The sequence below is a fragment of the Ascaphus truei genome, chromosome 3 (assembly GCF_040206685.1).
Source record: "Ascaphus truei isolate aAscTru1 chromosome 3, aAscTru1.hap1, whole genome shotgun sequence".
In the NCBI taxonomy this organism is placed as follows: domain Eukaryota; kingdom Metazoa; phylum Chordata; class Amphibia; order Anura; family Ascaphidae; genus Ascaphus; species Ascaphus truei.
This window is the reverse complement of record NC_134485.1, coordinates 237,676,040-237,700,205: the sequence shown is the minus strand read 5'-3', so window position 1 is coordinate 237,700,205 and position 24,166 is coordinate 237,676,040. Positions and strand designations below refer to the sequence as shown.

The 24,166-nt window shown below is 42.5% G+C and overlaps 1 protein-coding gene across 5 annotated transcripts in view; it reads right to left on the bottom strand.

Annotated features, from left to right (window-relative positions):
• LOC142489500 (interleukin-1 receptor type 1-like) overlaps window positions 1-23,401 on the bottom strand; it is a 61,519-nt gene extending 38,118 nt beyond the window's left edge. Inside the window, exons 1-6 of one of the 5 annotated variants that reach the window (XM_075590416.1) lie at window positions 21,080-23,400; window positions 16,236-16,304; window positions 13,157-13,242; window positions 11,121-11,190; window positions 6,986-7,229; window positions 6,128-6,311 (exon numbers count right to left, since the gene is read on the bottom strand). In XM_075590416.1, the coding sequence (XP_075446531.1) occupies window positions 6,128-6,311; window positions 6,986-7,229; window positions 11,121-11,181 (489 nt within the window). In that variant the 5' untranslated portion in view covers window positions 11,182-11,190; window positions 13,157-13,242; window positions 16,236-16,304; window positions 21,080-23,400. Of the gene's footprint in view, window positions 1-6,127; window positions 6,312-6,985; window positions 7,230-11,120; window positions 11,191-13,156; window positions 13,243-16,235; window positions 16,305-21,079 lie in introns of all 5 variants that reach the window. The other 4 variants (XM_075590415.1, XM_075590418.1, XM_075590417.1 and 1 more) reach the window with 4 other exon arrangements.
• Window positions 23,402-24,166: the final 765 nt, after the last annotated feature.

Sequence of the window (24,166 nt, the reverse complement as noted above, 5' to 3'; positions counted from 1 at the left end):
TACACAGAGCAAGGTAAAGCAAGGCAAGGCAAGACTGTGGAGGCAGAGATGAGGAGAACAGCAACGTAACAATAACTATTCTCAGCCGATGTGCCAGTGGCACAGCTGAGCATATAAGGAAGTGAGGGACCAATGGGAGGAGAGGTGGAGCGGAGGTGCGTCCTCAGTGGGAGCGGGGATAGGCAGAGGTGCAGGAGACAGGTGTTGGCAATGCAGCTGATTGAGTCTGTTGACGCAGAGCTTGTGCGCATTGCACACGCATCACTTGCGTGCGCTGTGCGCCATTGGTGCATGAGCGCAAAGCGGAGGCAGGACCTTCCTGCGGAGTATAAGTAAAAGTACCAGATGTGCAGTTGCGCGCTGTGCAGCCAGAAGATGAGGCGGACGGTGCGCTGCATGGAGAAGCACCTCGAGCGTGGACGGAGGTAAGGCGGGAGCGCGCTGTGAGCGACGTGATTCGTGAATCCTTACAGTACCCCCCCCCTTCAGGAGCGACCTCCAGGTGACTCCAGAAAGGCCTGAGGGGGTACCTCAGATGGAAGCGTCGAAGGAGTCTGGGTGCGTGGAGTTGGTGATGAGGAATCTTGGAACGCACTACTGGTCCAAACCCCTTCCATTATACAAAGTACTGGACCGCTACTCTAGAAATTCTGGAGTCCACAATAGACTGGACCTCATATTCCTTTTGTCCCTGTATGAGGAGAGGTGCTGGAGGTGATGAAGAGTCCGGAAAACGGTAGGTCAGGAAGACAAGCTTAAGTAAGGACACATGAAACACAGAGGGAATACCCATTGAGGGAGGCAGTTGTAGGCGATATGCCATAGATTGATCTTTTCCGCTATGGAATAAGGACCAAGAAATCTAGGTGACAGTTTGAGCATGGGTACCTTGAGATGTATGTTCCTGGATGATAACCACACCATCTCAAGGGCTAAATTCCTGAATTGTGCGACGGTGGCGGTCTGCCTGGAGTTTCTCTCTAGTAGTTGTGGTTCTAAGATTCTCCTGGATCTTTTTCCATGAGTCTTGTAATAGATTAATTAATTCTGTTGTCCGCTGCTGGGTATCCAAGACAAAACAACGAAGGTACTGTTCTAAGGTTTGATTGGTTCTCTCTGTCAGACAATTGGTTTGGGGATGAGATTCTGAAGAAAAATGTAAGGAAATGCCCATCTTTTTGGAAAAGGAACGCCAAAATCTGGAGACAAATTGTGACCCCGGTCGGAGACGATAGTTTGTCGGACCCCATGTAGACGAAAGATCTCCTTGACAAAGAGATCCGAAAGACTGGATGAATTAGGAAGGCCTTTCAATGGATGAAATGTGTCTGTTTGGAAAAATGATCAATAATGAAGGAATGGTGTTCATTCCCTTGCAAACCGTCAGCTCTACAATAAAGTCCATAGACAAATGTTTCCAAGGACGATCCTGAATGGGAGAGGGTGTAAGAGACCAGGTGTTTGCTCCGAGAAGTTTTATTGTGAGCACATGTGAACATGCTTTGACAAATTCCTTAATGTCACCTTGAATGCCGGGCCACCAGAAGGTTCGTTCCACAAGAATGGCTCCACTCCAAGACTTTCTTACGGTACTGTAACATGGTGAGACGAAGTGGCGACCCTGTGGAACCTAGAGACCCTCTGGAATATGGGATTGATCCTGAAGGATGTCGTCCGTTACGTCAAATGTGTTAGCGGAGAGTATGTACTTAGAAGGAAAAACTGTCTCCATATGAACCTCTGACTTATCTTCAGCTAAGAACTGACGAGAAAGGGCATCCGCTTTCAGGTTTTTGGAACCTGGTATAAAGGATATAATGTAATTGAAACAGGGGGGGTGGTAAAGTGACCAGCAAGCTTGACGAGCACCTAGACGACGAGCACCCTCTATGTAGAGCAGATTCTTGTGGTCCGTTAAGATGGTGATAGGACTCTCCGTGCCCTCCAACAGGTGCCTCCATTCTTCCAGAGCAAGCTTGATAGCCAGAAGTTCCCGGTTACCCGCGTCATAATTCTGTTCAGCAGAAGAATTTTTTTTCAAAAAAAAGGCGCAGGAGTGGAGCCTGGCCTGAGGTGACTTCCTTTGAGACAAGATGGCTCCGCCCCAACATCAGATGCATCCACCTCCAAAGTAAACAGCAACTTGGGATCTGGATGAATGAGGATGGGTGCAGATACCAAGGCTTTTTTCAGGAGATCGAAGGCTTGAGTGGGCGATGGTGGCCAGGAATCAGAATCTGCCCCTTTTTTGGTCAAGGCTGTGATGGGGGCTACCGTGGAAGAAAAGTTTTGAATAAACCTGCGGTAATAATTCATGAAGCCCAAAAAACGTTGTATGGCCTTAAGAGTGGTAGGACATGGCCAGTCCATAACTGCCTTGAGTTTAGCCGGATCCATGGAGAACTCGGAGTCGGAGATGATATACCCCAAGAATGCTGTGGAAGTTTGATGAAATTGGCATTTCTCTAATTTGGCAAAGAGATGGTTCTCGCGAAGGCGTAATAGCACCTGTTTGACATGACTGTTGTGTTCTGGAATAGACTTGGAAAAAATCATTATGTCGTCTAGATAGACAATAAGAAATTGATTGAGAAGGTTTTGGAAGATCTCGTTGACAAAGTCTTAGAAAACAGCAGGAGCGTTGCAATAGCAAAAGGCTCATAATGACCGTCTCGTGTGTTGAAGGCCGTCTTCCATTCGTCACCCTGGCGAATCCCCATCAAATTGTAGGCACCACGCAAGTCCAACTTGGTGAAGATGGTTGAGCCTTGAAGACGATCGAAAAGTTCTGAGATTAGTGGTAAAGGGTAACGGTTCTTGAGGGTAATCTTGTTGAGACCTCTATAGTCGATGCATGGGCAAAGAGATCTGTCTTTTTTGACAAAAAATAAACCAGCTCTGGCTGGAGATGAAGATTTCTGTATGAACCCCCTTTTAAGATTTTAATGGATGTAATTGTTCATGGTTTTAGTTTCTGGAAGTGAGAGTGGATAAGACCTTCCTCTGGAAAGAACAGAACCGGGCAAAAGATCGATCAGACAATCGAAAGGACGATGGGGCGGTAAAACTTCAGATTGTGCTTTGTCAAAAACGGCACGGAAGTCAGCGTATATCTCAGGTAGGATAATTGTGTCCTCTCCAGGGGTGACCAATCCACATATTTTATGAACAGGAACCACACAGCTCTCGGCACAATGAGTACTCCACTTGATAGGTACCTTGTTAGTCCAGTCGATGCAGGGATTATGGTGTTGGAGTCATGGAAGACTCAGGATCACTTCGATGGAAGGGGTGTGAATCACATCAGGTGGATCTCTTCTTTGTGATCTTCTCCCGCCAAAAGAAAGAAAGCAATATTCTGTAGAGAAATGAAGGCCGGTTGTAATGGTCGACTGTCGATGGCTTCTAATCCTACCGGGGCTCTCTTGCGGATCAGCGGAATGTTGTTTCTCTCCGCAAAACCCTGGTCGATAAAGTTGCCTCCAGACCCTGAATCTATAAAAGCCAATGTGTGGTATGAAAACTCTCACCCGTAAGAGACACTGGAATCAGAATTCTCGTTGGCAAGACCTCTTTGGAGAAAGGGGAAATGGAGAGTGTTCCCAAAAATGGAGAGTGTTCCCAATGAGATTCCCCTGGACCTCATTGTGAATTGACTTCCTGCCTTGTGGGGACAAAGAAACTCTTGGTGTCCGGGATTGTCCCCTGTAGAGATAGAGTCCGGAAGTGCGTCGACGTTGCTTCTCGGACGGGGACAACTTATTACCACCCAGTTGCATGGGTTCCGGAGCTTCATAGGAAGAAGGTTCTGACATAGCGAAATGGAAGGCAGGCAACCTAGAGGGCAGTTGTCGGTGGCGAGAACATTCAGATCTCCTTTCTTGCAGGCATTGGTCTACGCGGATGCAGACAGTGATGAGTTCTTCCAGACCCGTTGGACGCTCTTGAGCAGCGAGTTCGTCCTTTAGTGACTCCGAAAGACCCTGCCAGAAAGCTGATGACAATGCCTCGTTATTCCATCCCGTCTTTGCAGCAATGGTACGAAACTCTAAGGCGTATGTGATGACCGGGTGATTTCCTTGGTAAATATGAAATAGATAAGAGGCAGCGGTTACCTTGCGGCCAGGTGTGTCAAAAACTCTTTCAAATTCTCTGGCAAATCATCCGATGTCCTGCGTTATATCCAGATGGGGGAAGCCCAAACCAGAGCGTCGTCTGTGAGCAAAGAGATGATGTATGCCACTTGGATCTTTGGGAAGGAAAATGAGAAGGCATGATTTCAAAATGTATAAAACATTGGTTCAAAAAGCCTCGGCATCCATTGGGATCTCCCGCATAGCGGTTAGGAGTCAGGAGTCGGGGTTCAGAAAACCTAGCATTAACTAGCGGAGTAGGTGGAGGACCGGTGGGGTCGGATGGAGTGGAAGTTTGCACCTGAGCCGTGAGGGCCAAAAGATTCTGCTGAAACAGGTCCATCTGTCGGTCACTCTGCTCTAGGTATTTTGCTAGTTTGTAAACGTGCTTGCATGCGTAGTCAAGACACGTCCCACCTCAGTGAGGTCTATGTTTGTAGGGCTGAGAATACTGTCACGCTGTGCTCACCACAAACAAGGCGGGACCCCGGTACTGAGGTGGGAATGGATAGAAACGCCACCCACAGCCACACGGTCGCATCTAGTGACCTAGTCTATTCCAGTCTAGTCTAGTGTAGGTTGGTCGAGGTAGCCGGGTCAGGGTTGTAGAGGTACGGATCGTCATTATACTTGCCAGGGTCTGGGTTGGAGAGGTCCGGATCGTTGAAGGTACTATTAGCCATAGTCGGGATTGGAGAGTGGAAAGTCGTCATTGTCCAAGTACCGAGGTCTGGGTTGGAGAGGTGCGGATTGTCAGAGATATCCGGGGTCAGAAGTACGGGGGTGCGGAGTCCAAAAACAAAGCCGGGACGGTACACAAAGCAATGTACAGCAAGGCAAGACTATGGAGGCAGAGATGAAGAGAACAGCAACGTAACAACAGCTATGCTCAGCCGATGTGCCAGTGGTACAGCTGAGCATATAAGGAAGTGAGGAACCAATGGGAGGCAAGGCGGAGCGGAGACATGTCCTCAACAGGAGAGGAGATAGGCAGAGGTGCAGGAAACAGGTGCTGGCTTTGCAGCTGATTGAGTCTGTTGATGCGGAGCTTGTGCGCATTGTGCACGCGTCACGTGCACGCACCGCATGCTGTTGTTGCGCGAGTGCAATCCGGAGGTGGGAACTTCCCCCACAGTATAAGTAAAAGTACCATATTGTGCGTATGCACGCTGTGCAGCCAGAAGATGAGGCGGACGGTGCACTGCATGGAGAAGGACCCCCCGAGCGTGGACAGAGGTAAGGCGGGAATGCGCTGAGGGCGGCGTGACTACCGGATCCTTACACTTAGTAGTCTAGGGTGTGACAGGCCATTCTGTGGGCTTTTGACCCCCCTCATGCTCCTCTCTGAGTGACAGAAGTGTGGTGGTGACTCATGGCCTGTGTATAGCCTATCTGGTATACAGTAGGTACAGACCTTGAGCCCGCCACTTCTGGTTCCTCAGTGAAGCAGCACCAAATTTAGTCAGTCTGTTCCCCTCCTTATAAGGAGTGAGAGGTAGAACTTCTCCTCCCGGCTGGGAGAGAGCGAGGCCAGGCAGTCCTCATGGCTGACTGGGCCTTTAAGTTCTGATGCTCCAGACTCAGAGAGAAAGCGCCATCCAGAGGCCTGGTATCCTCTGATGACCCTATGCACGGCTGTAAGGAAGATCTACAGTGAATGCTGAAAAAAGACCCCTTTGCTTTCATAATACTCCTGTCTGAGTGTCAGTCCGTGAGCAGGAGGGAAGAAGTGTGCTGTTGTGAAGACTGATCCCTGGGCATCCTGGAGCCCATTACAGCTGGAGGTGCTAAGTACCATAAAGAACATCAGTGATCATCAAAAGCCTGTCCTGGTCTCCTCAATATCGCAGACGACCCAGCTCTCCTGACCATCACAGGTATGCTAGCACCACAACACCTTGTAGCAGTCATAATATCTCCCAGAGGAGTGGGGGGAGGGGGGTACAAGTGCTACATATGATTGTGTGATTCCACAAAATTCAAAATGGGTTTACCTTAAACCATTTTATCTTGGCATTTTTAACATCAACATAATCATCCAAGTACGGACAGTTTATTGTTTTGCTCAGTGAGGTGAATTCTTCTGGCGAGAACATTATGTCCTTGTTGTAACACAAGCCCTCGTCGTTCTTAAACACCTCTAGTTTTTTAAGCTGCCGAATGCAGTATGTGGAATTTCTGTAATCAAAAAGAAAATAATCAGCAATTTGAAGAAAGGTAAAAGTTTAAACAGGTTAAAACATATTGTGATGCGCACAACTTTTAACTTGAAATGCTGGGTAGCGTCTTACAAAATACCTGCAAATCTGCCATGTGCTGTGTAAGCGTCCATGAATGACTAACACGGCTATTTCTATTTAATTCATATAAGTGCGAAACGACAGCTGTGTTTAAACAGGCACTTCTGTCAAAGGCAAATGAAAGGCATATTGGATTATTTTGATAGGTATTTTTACTGTTGTCATTCCTTACATATGGCATTATTCCTAACTGGTAGGGAAAAAGGAAAACAGATTCTCATTTCCCAACGTCCCATATCATCACAGTGAACAAAAGTAATAAACCAGAGAAGTTTTCAAAGCTCTGTAAAGGCTGACACCCTGGATTTGTAAACTTAACTGAGTTTAACATAGGTTGAACTCGATGGATATATCTCTTTTTTCAACTTCATCTACTTTGTAATTTAAGTGATTAATTGATTGAAATACCATTACCCTTAGAAGTACACAACAATGAGACCTGTTAGGGTTTAAAAGCTCTGTACAAACTCCAATAAACTAGATTTTCCAAACATAGTAAACTGCAATACATTGATCAATTTATCATATACGACACTTCTTTAAGATTCTCACCTGAGAACACATGCATAGTATTCTGTATCATCCAATCTCGCAGGGAGAAACTTAATAAGATTTTCATTCTGGTGAATTCTTGATTGTGTATCTGCACTAACTTGTGTCTGGGAGCCATTTATATACCAGGTAACATTGAAGTCATTTTTCATTTGTGCGTAATTCAAGGGGCAGGTGATGTACACTGGCTGGCCTTCGGATACGTATTCTTTCTCATCATCCACACCATAATCTTCACATAGTTCTACAGAGGAACAGTATTTACACATACAGTACAATAAAATTATTTCAACATGTGTATTTATGCCCTTGTAGAGCTGTTACATTTTCTCTAGACAAACAAGAGACGAATAAAAATGGCTACAGGGGCAGCAATTCACCAATGAAAAGTTGCAACGTTAATCTCTCGATGTTGCAGCTTTCTATTGGCCGCTAAACCATACATTGGGATGATGTTTTTTCAGGGAAAAAAGTAGAAGATAAATGGGCAGTCTTTTTTTTTTTTTTTTATTAAGGACAATTACATGACCCACATTATTGAGAACCAACCAGGAGAGGGGCAGTACTGGATTTGGTAATATCAAACAATGTAGACGTAATAGCAAATATTCAATTCCATGTACATTTGGGAAACAGTGATCATAACATGGTCTCATTTGAAATACATTAACACAGACCATATTACTTGGGTTCAACAAAGACTTTAGAACGGCAGATTTTAATTACTTGAGGTCTAATCTACAATTAATACATTGAGATGATGTTTTTGCGGGGAAAAGTGTAGAAGATAAATGGGCAGTCTTTAAAACATTGTTAGAAACGCACACTTGGGAAAATGACAACAAATGATTCCCTTGGATATATAGTACCCTTGGGTAATAAATATAAAAGAAATAAGTCAAAACCAATGTGGCTAAATAAACAGGTAGGGGAGGAAATGGACAAGAAGAGGAAGGCATTTAGATTCTTGAAGTCAGAAGAGACGGAGACATCGTATCAGAATTATAAGCAATGTAACAAAAATTGCAAAAGGGCAATCAAATTAGCAAAATGGATAATGAAAAAAGGATTGCAATAGAAAGTAAGATCAAGCCTAAAAATTTCTTTGAGTACCTTAATAACAAAAAAATGAGAAAAGAAAAATAGGACCCTTTCAGTGTGAGATGAGTAGGCAGATTATTGGAGAGAACGAAAAAGCAGAGGTATTAAACAAATTATTTGTCTCTGTGTTTACCAGGGAAGAATCAATATCAATAGTAATGCCGCAGGAGGAAGCCACAAACTCTATGTTAACAAACAATTTGTTAACTGAGGAAGAAGTTCATTGGTGGCTTGAAAAAATTCAAGTAAATAAGGCACCTGGCCCCGATGGCATACATCCAAGAGTTCTCAAGGAGTTAAGTTCAGTAATAGCCAAACCATTACATTTAATATTCAAGGACTCCATTTCCACAGGCTCAGTACCACAAGATTGGCATAAAGCAGATGTGGTGCCTATATTTAAAAACTGAGCTAGATCACAACCGGGGAATTACAGTCCTGTAAGCCTAACATCAATAGTGGGGGAGCTACTTGAAGATTTAATACGGCATAATATTCATAATTCATAATATACCTAGTGGTAAACAAAATTATTAGTAATAATCAGAATTGATTTATAAAGGATAGATCACGCCAAACTAACCACATTTGTTTCTTTGAAGAGGTAAGTAGGAATTTAGACCAGTGTAATGCAGTTGATGTGATCTACTTAGATATTTGCAAAGGCTTTTGATTCCACACGAGAGGTCAGTGTACAAAATAAAGCAAATTGGACTCAGTAAAAAAATTTGCACCATTGAAAACTATTTGGAGTGTAGACAACAGATAGTTGTCATAAATGGAACTTTTTCAGGTTGGGCTAAATTTGTGAGTGGAGTACCTCAAGGGTCGTTACTGAGACCCCTGCTTTTTAACTTGTTTATTAATGACCTTGAGGTTGGCATAGAGAGCAGTCTCCATCTTTGCTCATGACACTAAATTGTGTAAGGTAGTAGAATCAAAGCATGATGTAATTTCTCTCCAGAAGGACTTGGGGAGACTGGAAACTTGGGCAGGTACCGTAAATGGCAGATGAAATTTAATACAGATAAATGTAAATTTATGTATTTGGGAAACAAGAATATACAGGCAACTTACAAGTTAAATGGGGATAAATTAAGGGAATCCTTAATGGAGAAGGATTTAGGAGAGCTTCTAGACAGCAGGCTTAGCAATAGTGCCCAAAATCATGCAGTATCTGCAAAGGCAAACGGGCAATGGATGGAAGGGAAGTAAACATAATTATGCCCCTTTATAAAGCATTAGTAAGACCACACCTTTAATATGGAGTACAATTTTGGGTACCACTCCTTAGAAACTACATTATGGAACTAGAGAGAGTGCAGAGAAGAGCCACCAAATTAATAAAGGGCATGGACAATCTAACTTATAAGGAGAGGCTAGCTAAATTAGACTTATTGACAGTAGAAAAGAGGCGTCTGAGAGGGAATATAATAACTATAGTATATACAAATATATTCGGTAGATACAAAAGATTTGTTAAAAAAAATGGTTGGGCATATTTTTATAAAGGAAAGGTATACAGGTATATGCAAAATAAGTAAACATGGGAAGGATGTTGAACCAGGGAGTAATCTGTTTGCCAATTCTTGGAGTCAGGAAGGAATTAATTTGGTTTTTTTGTTTGCCTTCTTCTGTATCCTAATACTGTAAGTACGGATATAGGATAAAGTATCTGTCGTCTAAATTTAGCACAGATTGAACTTGATGGACACATGTCTTTTTACAACCTAATCTACTAAGTACCCAGTGCGAGACAGACCCCGGTGCACAAAATTAGTTATATCTCAGAAACCGAGGCATCTTCTGAAACCGGAGGACCGCTGATCACCTTAAAAAATGTTATGCAGTGCAGACTGGTGGTTTGAAGTTCTAGTCCTGCCCAGGATGAAAGTCAACTAAGAACAGTGGCATTTTTAAAATATAAAAGTAGTCGATTCAGACCCTTTAAAAAAAAAAATCAGAGAAGTGTAAGTATTTTTAAATAATTTTTTTAACTGAATATATCCATGGTAAGCGAATGCTTTTATGTTTTTTTGGCAATCTTTATTTAATGTATATTGGTGATGACACTGTTTATCGGTCATCCAAGCCATCATTGATCAAGCAGATAAAAATAAGTAGAAGAATCTATTGTTCCTAAAGACAAGCAACACATGTTTACTTTTCACAAGATGCAAAATAGGTTAGTTACCTTAAAGCATTAATGCCTTTAAAAAACAAATGGTTCTCCCCTCTGCCCCTTGGTGGGAAGCAGGGGGCTCCGGAACTTGACCTCATCACTTCCAGCTCTGGGGACCCCTGCTCCCTGAGATACTTACATCTGAAGGTGTTGCCGGAATCTCGCTGCTATTTAAAGGGCCCAGGTCCTGTGGGCCTATAGGAAGCTGCAAGCTGATACTGTTTGAGTTTAATATGGACCCTGGGATGCGGAACCTAAAACCGCCATATTGGTATGTATGTATGTATGTATCTTGGGAAGTAAGGGGTCCCTGGAGCTGAAATCAACCTGGTTCAGTTTATTTTGGAAAAATAATTGATAAATCAACATTGTTGATCGAACTTTGCCGCAGAACACTGTCATCTCTAACTTCACCAGGGAATAATCTACACTGAAATATGGGTTTGAGCAAAATTCATATTTCCAGCTGGGAAGACTTTTACTTGGCCAACTGCTTGCAAACTGATACAAATTTAGCAATGTCTGAAATAATGGGTGTCAAGTTTGCACATCTATAGTTTTAAACAACACATGCATTGTGTTGGAATTAGAAAGTCTTTTTTTTTCTTTTTATTCTTTGGTAGTATTCTTATATTTCATTGGAAAAATACTGCTGTTTCCTCTTACAGGAAATAGTGCCTAAAGATGAAAAGCTTTCTATAGGATTTCAAAATAAGATTTCCAAACAGAAAGCAGGGTTATAAACATTGCTATACTGTGTTTAAGAGATAAACCTTTAAATGCCGTAGGAAATAATTCACTCTGTAAGAATCAGAGCACAACTGTGTTAACAAGATAACAATGTCCACTTACCTGCCTTGTGTGAGGCCAGATACGTTAGACATAGAAGAAGGGGAAATAATTGCATGGACATCGTACTCAGCTACAAAAAAAATGGACAAGTTAAAATTGGCCAAATGTATTTAAGCTTCACAGTCATATTTGGCTGTTATAAGTACACACAAGGACAACAATTATTGCAGATTTCTAGATTACCCACAAGGCTCAGGCTAGTTTCCACTATACAGCATCTGTTGTTTTGCCCTTTACTGAAGCTGCAGAGTGTGAGTGACATCAGGACATAGAACTACAAAGACCTCTATTGGACCAAATATAACTAACTGAAAGAAGTATAATTCCAACACAAAGATTTTCTTCAAGTAACTTCACTTTTATAAGCTCAGCACATAATACAGGTGTCCTTGTCTGGTCCATTGTGTGAACTAGACAAGATCTTCAAAGCACTTTGAACCTAACCCACACGGACTGAGCTATAGTAATTATACTGTCCCTAAAAACACCACACTTACGCCCCGAGAACAGGCCCAGCCAATCAGGACAAAATTCATTGTCCAATATCGACAATATTTCTCACTATCTCAGAAAGCAAACAAAGTCCTCTAGATGTCGTTGTTGACCATGGAATTAACCTCCATTATTTATCTGTTCCATTAACATATCAACTCAGATGAGTAGGGGTTAATCACTGGACCACGAATGTATCTCCAAGTGCTTATCTTTAAAAGGCACATTGGCTCTGCTTGGGCCTCTCCTACTTATTTTGCAGAATCCCACATCATGGCTTCTCACTTTCTTTACAGAGAATCAGCAGAAAATGTCAGGAATACAAAGTTGGCAATAGATGTGATAGCAGAAATCTGTCGCATAGATTCAATTCTGTATTACACACAGAATACATAGTTCTTACACAAACTCTTCTCTGAGATGGTTTATTGCAAGTTAGAGAAAAGTGACCCATAGTTATATTACAGGACTCCTACAATTTCCCAGTATACTGTATGTGTTCAGAAAAACTTTCATATGTAGTTTATCCTTTTATATATTGATCATATGACTATTTTGTTTTTAACAGGATAACCACTGCTGATGAAAATCCAATACCAATTCATGCCGTCACTTTATTAATTGTTCTATTTCTTTCTTAGGAAAGTTAGGAAAATTGTTTGTTTTAAAGCTGCAGACCAAGCAATATCCTACATGTGTGTGTGTTTTTTTTTTTAAATAAATCAGTTCTGTACTATGAGAAAATACTTATACCATTTATTTTTTTTAAACAACTGCGAATTACATTTTTAATGTATTATAATGCAACAAGCATTTTTTGTGTCGATAGCAAACATTTACAAAGTCATGTCCCCTTCCTCTTCTGTAACAGGCTCTTGCACACCCCTTTTTGAGCCCTGCCCTCTCTCTAGCAGTGCAGAGCTCAATTGCATCTAGTGACTGCTTGATCACATGATCTTCCCCACAGCACTTTCTCATATTAACATGCAAATGCATTCCACAGACTTCAGAATACTCCTCTGCAGATATTTAATGAACCCCCAAGTCGAAACTTCACCAATCGATCACCGGGGAATGGATCGATCGGTAACTTAGCTAATTCCTTATCATTGTGTGGATTGTATTGATGCACATATTAAAGGGAAAAATCAATTAAAAAATGTTAAAAAAAACGCAGCTTGGACTGCTGCTTTAAACAAATATTGTGAAAACAATTGTAAAATAAACTGCCATACAGAAAATATATGACCATATGGAAATAAAACCTAATCTACCAAGGCACATCGGTATCTTTAGTTTCACAATATACAATCTGTGCCAATTTCAAGAGTACTCACATGCACTTGAATGGGCAATAAGGTACCTTATAGCTCAGTAAATAAAGCTCTACAAGCCTTAAATGCATTATTACCAGCAATAAGTGATGCAATATATATCTTACAATTCTACAGCGACGAAAATTGTTACAAGCATTAGTTATTGATATGTACTAAACATTTGAAATAAACCTTTGGGTAATGAATGATACATTTTACATACAGTACCTTGTGTTATTTAAAAATCACGTTATGCTCTCTCTTTTGCTTATTTTGGAAGATGTTGTTTCCTAAGATGTTAAAATTGTAGTTACCTGAAAATGAATTAAGACTCTTTGTTAGGTTATTGGAAAGGACATTAAAAATTATCAGAGAAGTTGAAATAACTCAAATATTTGGGGCACGGGAAGGGGGTTTATATGACCCTAAATGGGGATCCCTTGGAGCTGAACTGCTGTCCCCAAACCTCCAGGGGCCCCTTGGTTCCAAAGATATAACTACTTTTGTGAACCTGGCAAGAATACTTTAATACAAGAACACAATATGGCCACAGGATCAGCTCAGGGGACAACGTTGCAACATTTTGTCTAGTGCTGTGTGCAGAGACCAGGACAATTGTTTTTACCCAGACTAGCTGGCATCTCCCTGATTGGGACAGGGGTATAAAAACTCCTCCCCAGCCTCAACTAAGTCATTCTGGACTTGATACCTGGAAGGTGGCCGAAGTGCTGATCATTATTTTTTAGCAGGGTAGGTTTCTCTAGTGAGATCCTGACTGACAAGGGAGCACAGTTCATTAGTGAGCTGCTCCAAAGTTTCTGGGCTGTGTTCGGGGTGACCCTCTCCACACAGCCCCCTACCATCCCCAAACCAATGGATGGTGTGAGCGGTTCAATGGCACACTGGGACACACATGCTGCAGGCATTTGTGGAGGCTGAAGGGGGAGACTGGGCAGCGCACCTGCAGCACCTACTGTACGCATGCAGGGAGGTGATGCAGTAGTCTACTGGCTTCTCACCCTTCGAGCTTCCATATGGGCAGCGGGTCTGTGGACCTCTCAATCTATTCCGGGAGGGATGAGACCCCCACAATGGATGCGACTGTGCTCCAGTATTTGGTGGAGCTCAGGGATAGGTTGGCTGATCTGATGGGGTCAGCGCAGGTTAACCTCAAGGAAGCTCAGACCAGACAGGAGCACTGGTATAATATAAATGCTCATAGTAGAGAGTTCAACCCGGGGCAGCAGGTGCGTGTTCTACAGTACATCCGACCACTTTAGCAATGTAGCAGCGGTCCTATCCCGCATCCAGGAGGCTTGGTTTCCGCTAAAGCTGGCCAATAAGTGTCAAGATCAGGATAGTGGAGGCTGTATACCTCAGGCACAGGGTATGTGCTCATTTGCATGTAATATTAAGTCCGAGCCCTCCTAGGTGGAAGCCATTGTCTGGTGTCCAGTTCCTAAGACCCAGAAACAGGTACTAGCATTTCTGGGGACTGCCGGGTATTACCACAAGTTTGTACCCCACTACAATGCCTTGGCCAAACTTAACGGACCTGACCAAAAAGTGGTTCCCTCACATGGTAGCCTGGCCACTGGAGTGCGAGAGTGTCTTCTCCGCTTTCAAGGCTGCCCTGGCAAGCGCTCCGGTCTTGGCCACTCTCGACTACGATAAGCGGTTCTTGATTCAGACCCATGCCTCTAACTTTGGCATCGCCACAGTGCTGAGTCAGGTGGGTACTGATGGGGTCAAATACTGTACCCCATCGTGTACCTGAGCCTCAAGTTTATAAATCAGGAGGCGGCCTATGCTAGGATTGAGAAGGAGTGCTTGGTCTTTTGCTCCTACTATAATCCCTATGTTCACACACATTTTTAACGTCTCCCTCTACTCTGGTACCTTTCCCTCCTCCTTCAAACATGCAACAATTACACCATTACTCAAAACAGCAAGCTTGATCCTATCTGTCTCTCTATTGTCCTTTCTCTCTCCTGCCTTTTGCCTCTAAACTCCTTGAATGTCTTGTATTCTCTCGCTTGCTCCATTTTCTCACCACCTATACCTCTCCTAGAACCTCTACAATCTGGCTTTCGCACTGCTCACTCCACTGAAGCAGCCCTGGCAAAAAAAACAAATGACCTCCATGCTGCCAAAGACAAAGGTCATTACACTCTGCTCATATTACTCGACCTCACTGCAGCATTTGATACTGTGGACCATCCTCTTCTCCTTCACATTCTCCATACTCTTGGTATTCGTAACATAGCTCTATCCTGGATCTCCTCTTCTGTGTAATGACATGCAAATGAGCACAGTGTGTCACTCTTAACTTCGCATCCATTTTGCAAGAAACTTTACATTGCAAAGCCTATATGACCAGCCTCACACTGAAGAGATCCAAAAGGTTAAAACAGCCGTCTGTGAGTAGGTTTTACTGGCAATTATTTCTTTAACCGAGGCTATGCTGAGAACCTGTGTAATATGGCAGGCATATGCTTTTAGGGGTAAATGTTAAAATGGACATAAAATAAAAGGTTACAGGACAATGTGTGCTCATTTGCATGTAGTTTCCCAGAATCCCTGCAGTGGAAGCACTGTATGCTGAGATAATAGAGAAAAGCAGGGTTGCAGATCTGTCCGAGACGTGAATGTGCTCACAAGTGATATTTTCATTTGCTATTAATTGTTTTTATCATTCTAAACATATACCAGTCAAATATCTGGAAGGACTTCAAAGTAGGTGGCCAGACTGTATATTGTATCCTGTCCAAATTAGACAAACAGGTATTTTTGTGGACCTGGATGTTAAGAAATCAACCACGGTGTGGCCAAATGGAAAAATGTTCTTGCATATAGAAGAATACACTCAATAGTAAAACGAGACCTGGTTCTTGTCCATTGGCGTCCCAAATTGCAGACCGACCTGTCTCCCCTCCAGACACTCACGTCAACATAGCTGCCGCAGGAACCTCAAAACGAGGTGTAACGCTGTGCGGTCCTGGTGACGACACTTGCAGACACTACAGAAGCTCAAATAGATCAAAAAATCCCTTTGTCTAATTTGGACAGGATACAATATACAGTCTGGCCACATATTTTGAAGTACTTCCAAATATTTGTTACATTCTGGTCCACTTGCAATGCAACATCAGTGTGTTAAAATATTATAAACACTAGTGCATATAACCGAATCTAAATTATTTCCTGTTGGTAAAGGATCATATTCCCATGTTACAAATTCTCAAATAACCCTACCCAAAGATCACTAACGGGTTCAATAATATCACTATATTTCAAATAAACTTACTGTGGTTTTGTTGTTATATGTAGGTTCTCTCGATGACAAATTCCAACAGTTCAACATTCAGCAGAGTACCTGTAAATGTGATTTAAAGGTGGTAAATGATCCTTTTTGATAGAAACAAGATAGTGTCCCCTTTCCTGAGAGACACCTCCTCTGTCTTTCTGGTTTGCTAAGCAAAGACAAACTTAATTCTAAAGGTGACACATATCAGCCTGGTATATCTGTAATTGAAAGGCTTTTATATAACAGCCAAACTGCAGAGTGACACGTATTTATAACGTCTGTGTATAGTCTGTAAATATCTTGTCATACGTGTACAGTATGCTCTTCTTAATTTTGGTAGGAGGCAGAAATGCAGAACGAAACATCTCTCATAGGCTCGCATGTGACCTGTTGGAACTTCTCAGTTTCCCTAATAACCCTTTTACAATGAGAAGTAAATATTTACAAAATATGTGCGTGTGACATCTGTCAGCACATACACCAAATTACTATGCAATACAACATAAACTTGATGTTCTTTGGCTTTATTTTAAGGCATACTCCTGCCCAAATTCACTATTGATTTTTTGTTTGAAAGATTTTTAACTGGTTTGTCCTCTGCAGCTGAACCGAGATATTTCCAGCTCCAGGGGCCTCGGGTTGCCAAATAAAATCAAACTCCTACTCTAAGAAAAAATTAAAATACTTATTGGTGTTTGTTTCAGTTTTTTCCCCAAATACAGTATATCACCCAGATGAGACATCAAACATTTGAAAATCGGTGAAATTAGTTCACTTTGGTACTTGAAGGGATTGTACTTTGAAGATGGAAAATAGGTGACGGGCAAGGAAATAACTAGTGTATGAAGTAAATGGATAGGTATAATAATGAAATGCCATTGCATTTCAGATTCAACAGAGCACAGTTAATACAAAACATTTTGATACATTGACAGTTCTGGCCTATTTCAAAATATTTTCCGGATTGAGTGAAGATATTGAGAGGGTGTATGACTGGCTGCTTTGTCTATCAGCCAGAAGAATTGTTTCTCCAGGATTTCCAATTATTTCCACAATATGGCTATTATAAATAATACACTACATTTATATTCACTACACTAGTTATACAGTAAATAAGAAAATACACAATTCTCTTTATTTCAATCAGGGTATTCAACATGAGGCAATGGTCAAAATTAATTTCAAACAAACTTTGGCCCAGATACAAACTAGATTGTCTATAGAAATGTACGGGCATTATTACCGCAATGTTAAAGTTAGTATTCATTAACATTGTGGAAATAATTTACCAGCTGCGATATTCGGGCAAAATCGTGATATGGAAATTAACGTCACCATTAATAATGCCTTAATTACCCCGCATTTATGGCTTAGTATTTATGATTTATTGTAATGTCTATTTTCATGATTTTCAATGGGCAAAAGTCCTATTAGGCACATTTGTCTGATAGGACTATTGCCCATTACTGTGGGGAAGGGGCTAATGGGGCTAATTGCTCTGGGGTGGGTTGTTTGGCCTCCAAGGGACAGGTCGGTGGCAGGAGTGCTTAACCCCTTCATAACCTTAGTGGATAGCCGCTAAGGTAATGAAGGGGGGCTAAGTAATGTCTTTCAGTGTTATTTAAAAAAAATTATTATAGTTTAGCATAGATAGCCACATTGGCAATCAACGCCCCCCATTGAGAGGGCCTTGATTGCCAATGTGGCTATTGACCATTAGTCTAGAGGGGTGGGGGATGTAGGGGGAGTGGATGATGGGGGTAGTTGGCCTGGGAAGGCTAGGCCTCCCAGAAGGGTGGCAAGGGTTTAATCTCTTTGTTACCTTTGAAGTAAAGCAGTGCAATATTTTACTAGACACTAAGGTGGCCAATGGGGGGTAGGTAGTGTAAACTTATATTGATAGTAATTCCTCTCTGTAAGCTAGTCATGAAAACCCATGACTAGTTGACCTGTGGGCTACCAAGAGGTTAATATGTGCTGTACTGTATTTTTTTTGTTTCAAATAATTTGTATTGAGTTTCCAGCATATGTTAAATGAGAACCTTACAGCAGGCATCAGATACAGTTGTACAGAAGCAACTCTTCACATCTACATTCATCATTCCATATTTCCACTAATCAGTTGATACATAGGTGTGGTCGTAGTGATCTACTTGGTTGATCCAAGCAACTGGGCTATACTATTGCTACCTATTCCATTTTAGACAGGGGGGCAGACAATAACATAAAACTAAATTATATTACAATAAGACAACCATGGGAAGGAAAGGAGGGTAAGGCGGGGGGTGGGTAGAGTCCCTCGTCCCGTCCGCTCCCAGCCCAGCATCAATCAAAATGTTTTTCTTCTGTTTATTTTAGCGTTCGATCATTGGTTCCCATGTTCTATGAAACTTATCTGTCGACTATTTCATGAATGCGGTTAATTTCTCTATGGTCATTGCCTCATTAATTTGTTTCTCTACTGTGCATCTGGAAACTCATTCATTCGTTTCTCTACTGTGCGTCTGGTTACTGTACTGTATTTTAATCACTTTTATAATCTATTTCAGGTTGGTTTAGCGTATCTGGCCTATTAATATTGATATATTACTATATACCTATATATATATATTTCTATATAATTTAGGTAATAAATTATTTGCGGGATTTCTGGCGTTCATCCAATACTGATAAATATCAGAACTTAATACAGTATATGGCTATTTTTACCTAAAAATGCGTTATTAGGCCACTTTTATGTGGGAACCCATTCTTCTAACAGATCTGATAAAAAGTACTTTATTTTTGATGATCATTGATGTATTGCATGATAAAAATGCAGATGTATCCGGGCATATGTGTGTTATATGTATGATGTCACATGATATACATGTAATAAAGGTACAAAAAGTATGTGAGGAAGGCAGCACTCCACCACAATAATGTGAAACAATATGAAAGTAAATGTTGTGGTGCACGGGAACAGAGAGGTACCCCTAATCCCCTCAAAGCAATAACCAATAAATCTATATAATGGTTCCCAGCACTCAGTATGAAAAAACAGACACAAGCATCAATATCTGAATCAAAATGGTATATTCGAGAGTAATACAGATCAAAAAAGCCAACCCTAATGGGGCTAGGTAGGAATTTAGCATTGAACTAATCAGTAAACAATGGGTAAAAAAAGGGGGAGGGGGGTGGAGGAAATGCATACAAAACCAAGGAAAAAGGGAAAAAGGACAACGTATAACAAACGGTCAGGTCAAGGTAATAAAATGTGGGGGGTGGGCAATGTTTCGGGGACTACTGCTCCCCTTCTTCAGGCCCGTTCCCACAGACTAGTACAGTCTGTGGTACTTCCCTAAGTAGTATACCTCCACCCAGACACTCCTCTTAAATGACCAACGTGTAATGATAAAAAGAGCAAAACTATACCAGATGCACCTTAGTGTCAAAAATGTATAAACCGAACATAAGTCTCGGGATAGAACAAAAATATCTTTGTCAACCTCAAGTCAGATAGCACAGTGATAATTTAAGATAAAGAGAATATCCTCTCTAAGCTAAGCAATAGACTGCACATGAGCTAAATCCACAAACAAGCCTAGTGGGAACTGTAATAAATCTGTCAGAGCACTGTGCTGCATGTGAGGGAAATACACAGAAAGACCTGGTATAAACAGCAGTGAAACTGCAAGGAACAAACACAATACAAATCCTCTGATATGTGCTGCTCTGCTCTTCACAAGGGTCCCTGTAATAAAGGTCTGTACTACTTTTTAAAAGTAACATTTTAATGCACAATAAAAACTTCAAATAATATTTTAGTGCTCTTATATTATATCGGCCCTTATATTATAAACAGTAAGCTGTTTTTATGTGTGTTATTACTATTATATATTGTACATATACCTGAACACTATTACATACTATACTCCTGCCATTTAAAAATAGAAACGTTTGTTCAGCCCCACGTGTTAATGTAATGTACTGTAATGGTTATTGTTAACATGCCTGTGTTCTGAGCCGGCTGGTATTAGGTCCCATTTGGTAAACTATATTGCAGCAACCTACACGTCACTGTCTAATCATACACTAATAACAAATATGCTCTTTTCAAGATCTAAATTGAGGGAATAACATATGAATAAGTAGTTTTGCAAAATGTACTTATTTGCATTCTAAATTACATTACTTAAAGTTATTTTGGCAACAAATAAGTAACAATGGCTCCATTATATCTTCATGATCAGTTTAGAGCAGTGCTGGGCAACATGATATATATCAAGGGCCGCTGGGGCAATCCTTCAGCCCATTAAAGGGCCACTGGGGCAGTCCTTCAGCCCATTAAAGGGCCGCTGGGGCAATCCTCAGCCCATTAAAGGGCCACTGGGGCAATCCTTCAGCCCATTAAAGGGCCGCTGGGGCAGTCCTTCAGCCCCTAAAAGGGCCGCACGTAATCTATCATATAACCCCTCCCTATTACTCCTTTTTCCTCATATAAACCCTCTGTATAACATCTCTCTTTGTGCCGATCACCCTCTTTCTCCCTGTACCATTTTCTCTTTCTCCCTGTTAATCTCTCTCCATGCTAATATCTCTCTCCCTCTGTGCTCATCTCTCCCTCCCTGTTTCTCTTCCCCCCCCCCCCCCCACTCTCCCCTCCACGCTCCATCCCCCTCACCTCTCTCACTCTCCGGCATTCCCCGCTCTACCTGTAGATGAAAGTTGGAAGGGACCAGGGGAGGGAGAAAGGAGGTTGGGGGAATCAGGGGAAGTCCTACTGTTGCCCACCAGTGATTTAGAGGATACCATTTTATTATTCCTAGTGCCACTTCACACAATGTTCATATTTTACATACCTGCAGCATTAAAGCGATGCTCACCCGCATCTCCTTCCAGGATATCTGTGTATGAAACTCAATGGAAAGGTTTCTAAACATTCATTCAACTTTCTTCCCGTTCAGCTGCTTCAAAAATAGTAAACTGGTTAATCTACATTCATACATTTGACATGCATCCGCTCGCCTCAGTGAAGGTTTTTGCTGCAGGCACAGGAGGAGAAATGTAAACATGGTGGCAACACATAAGTTTTTCACAGGAATTTGGTAGGTAAAAACAGGAAAACTATTTCTCAGTGAATTATGAGGGGATCTCTCATAAATCAGGATTGCACCACCAGAAACAAATCATGTCCAAAAAAAATTGCCCATGTCGGGACATGTAATGTCTGTTTAATGAGTATGAGCGAGATGCAAATCCATGCGAAATGAAATTAATGCAGTTTCATGGACAGGCCCCAAAAAACAGGGTTGTTTGAGTCAGGCATCCTCCCTACAAATCGAATACTATTTCAACAAAGAAGTGACGCTTCGGAAACATAAAACATTTCCAAATTCACAGCAACACAAGAAATGTATCTTCAGCATTAGCACGGAAACCATTGAACAGCATTAGCCAAATCAGTAGATGGCACACAGCATGTATTTATATACTTATTCAAACCATAAATATACCACCAGGCATCTGGGAAACACTGCAGGATAGAAAGACTAACTATACGAAGCATAAAGAAGCAAATTACATACAGACTGCTTCCTCTATAGACTTAAAGGAGCAGTTTCCCTCTGGGCCTTCCCAACCCCTCCTTCTTTCTTGTTTTAATGGACGGGAAGCAGAGGTTCCCCGCAGCTGAAATGTGTTTATTTTCAACACCTGGTTTCCAAGATACGAAGGAGAGCCAAAAAAGGGGGCTAGGCTTTAGCACGACGTTATGACATATGAATGGGAAAGGTTAGCCCCATTTTGTGGATTGAAACCATAGTGGGAAAGGTGCCAGAACACCTTGTATTTAAATCCTTGGCATCACACAGGCCAACTGGAAGCCACAAATGATAACGTTGCAACTTCCTATTGGCTCGTGTGATGCGGGTGATTTAATCCTCCATTTTGATTCCCCTGAGGGGGACGGCAATGGCGCTACCTTCTGTGGTATCTTCAAAACCAGGGGGGCCCGGAGCTGAAAATAGCATGTTCCAGCTGCCGGGATCCCCTGCTTGCCAGCCATGTAAAATAAACAAAAAAAGGGACGGGAGTGGGAGAAACGAGTTGGTGAAACTGCACTTTTACATTTTAAAGGAGAATTTTGATTTTTAAATTCACTTGTGAGATAAGTTAACACCAAGAAACATCCAGCTCACAAAATATTTCACAATATTGGACAAATCTGTCAGCGACATTAATGTCCCAGCATCAGTGAATAAGGAAGGGTTTGCATGGTAAAAAGGACATTTTCCTTAGTATTGGCTCCCCAGCAGTTGCCAAATATGCCAGTGGAAAATATTTTCTTAACAAAGGCTCTTCCATTGAGAAGACTAAAGCAGATCTGCTCCAAATTACCCTGAATGACCAGATACTGTAGTTTAAAGCAGCAGTGCGCAAAGTGGGAGGCACGAGATTCGCTGGGGGAGGGCACTGGGTTTACAGAGGCCCCGCGCGCTTCCCAAAGGCATTTAAATTAATGTCGGGGGAGCTGCAAGGCCTCTGTAAACCTTACTTACCTTGATTCCGATGCTCCTGGTAACGCCTCGCTATGGCAACGCAGCGTCATGGTCATGTGACTGCACGTTGCCATGACAACGTGACGTTATGACGGCAGAACGTCTGAATCAAGGTAAGCGAGGAGGGGTGCGAGTAGAGGGGAAAAGCCATCAGGGGGGCGCAGGGGAAAAATATTGCACCCCCCTGGTTTAAACCCACCACCACCACCACCACATGCACTGCTTGCTGGGTAAGAGGTTAGGTATGCAATATATGAGAAAAGCCCCTGTAGTTAGTGGAGACTGCACAGGCCATGCAACAGGTTCTATCACAGCTTGTTTCCTATTATTAAACTGGTTATGGGAACTTGTAGGTAAACTCCCTGTGACGTATAAGCTATAAATATTATTAATGCTGCATAATCGAAATAGATGACATCAGCGCATTTGTAATGACCGTAAATGCAGGCTCAGTTGAGTTATTGTCACATATCCACTCCTATACCTTACATTCCTCCTCACTCCCACACACACATACTCTCTGCAGAAGCTTCCTGAGGGTGTTATGCCACAGATAGGTTCAGCCCTGGGAGAAAGATCCGAATGCAGGGCCACCAACAGAAATCATGGGGGCAGGAAAAATGAAAGGAGCAGCCCCCCCCCCCCCCCCCGCTCCCTGAACCCATAGCGCACCTACCACGAAAAAATATTTTTTAGCACGCAACTTTTACGTAACTATTTTTTTATTGTAATACGGAAAAAAATATTACAATGCAATCTGTTTATTTTTATATTTTGAACAAAACACAGGCCAGCCTGCCTGGGTGGGTGACTATGACTGGGTGGGTGACTAGGTGGGTGGGCGAGTGACTGGGTGGGTGACTGACTTGGTGGAAGGGTGAGTGACTGAGTGACTTGGTGGGTGGGTGAGTGACTGGGTGGGTGACTGAGTGACTTGGTGGTTGGGTGAGTGACTGGGTGGGTGACTGAGTGGGGTGACTAGGGGGGTGGGTGACAGTAACTGGGTGGGTGACTGTGACTGGGTGGGTGACAGTGACTGGGTGGCTGAATTGGTGACTGAGTGGGTGACTGAGTGACTGGTTGGGGGGGTGAGTGACTGGTTGGGTGGGTGAGTGACTGGGTGGGTGCTACGTCTTGCTTCCTTGCCCACCAGATGCTTCCCCGCTGCCCCCAATATCCCCGCGGCTGTTGCCCGGGGCGGGAGGGAGGCTCGGGGGGCACTTGGGGGGCAAGACTGGCAGACTAATTCCGCGGTTGCTACCCGGGGCAGGAGGAAAATATGGGTTGGAGCATGTGGGGGAAGCTGAATTGGCATGCGCGGGCTCGCAACAGCACTTCCCCTCAATTCCACGTTGGGAGCAGGGGGGGGGAGTGGGCCGACAGGCAGCA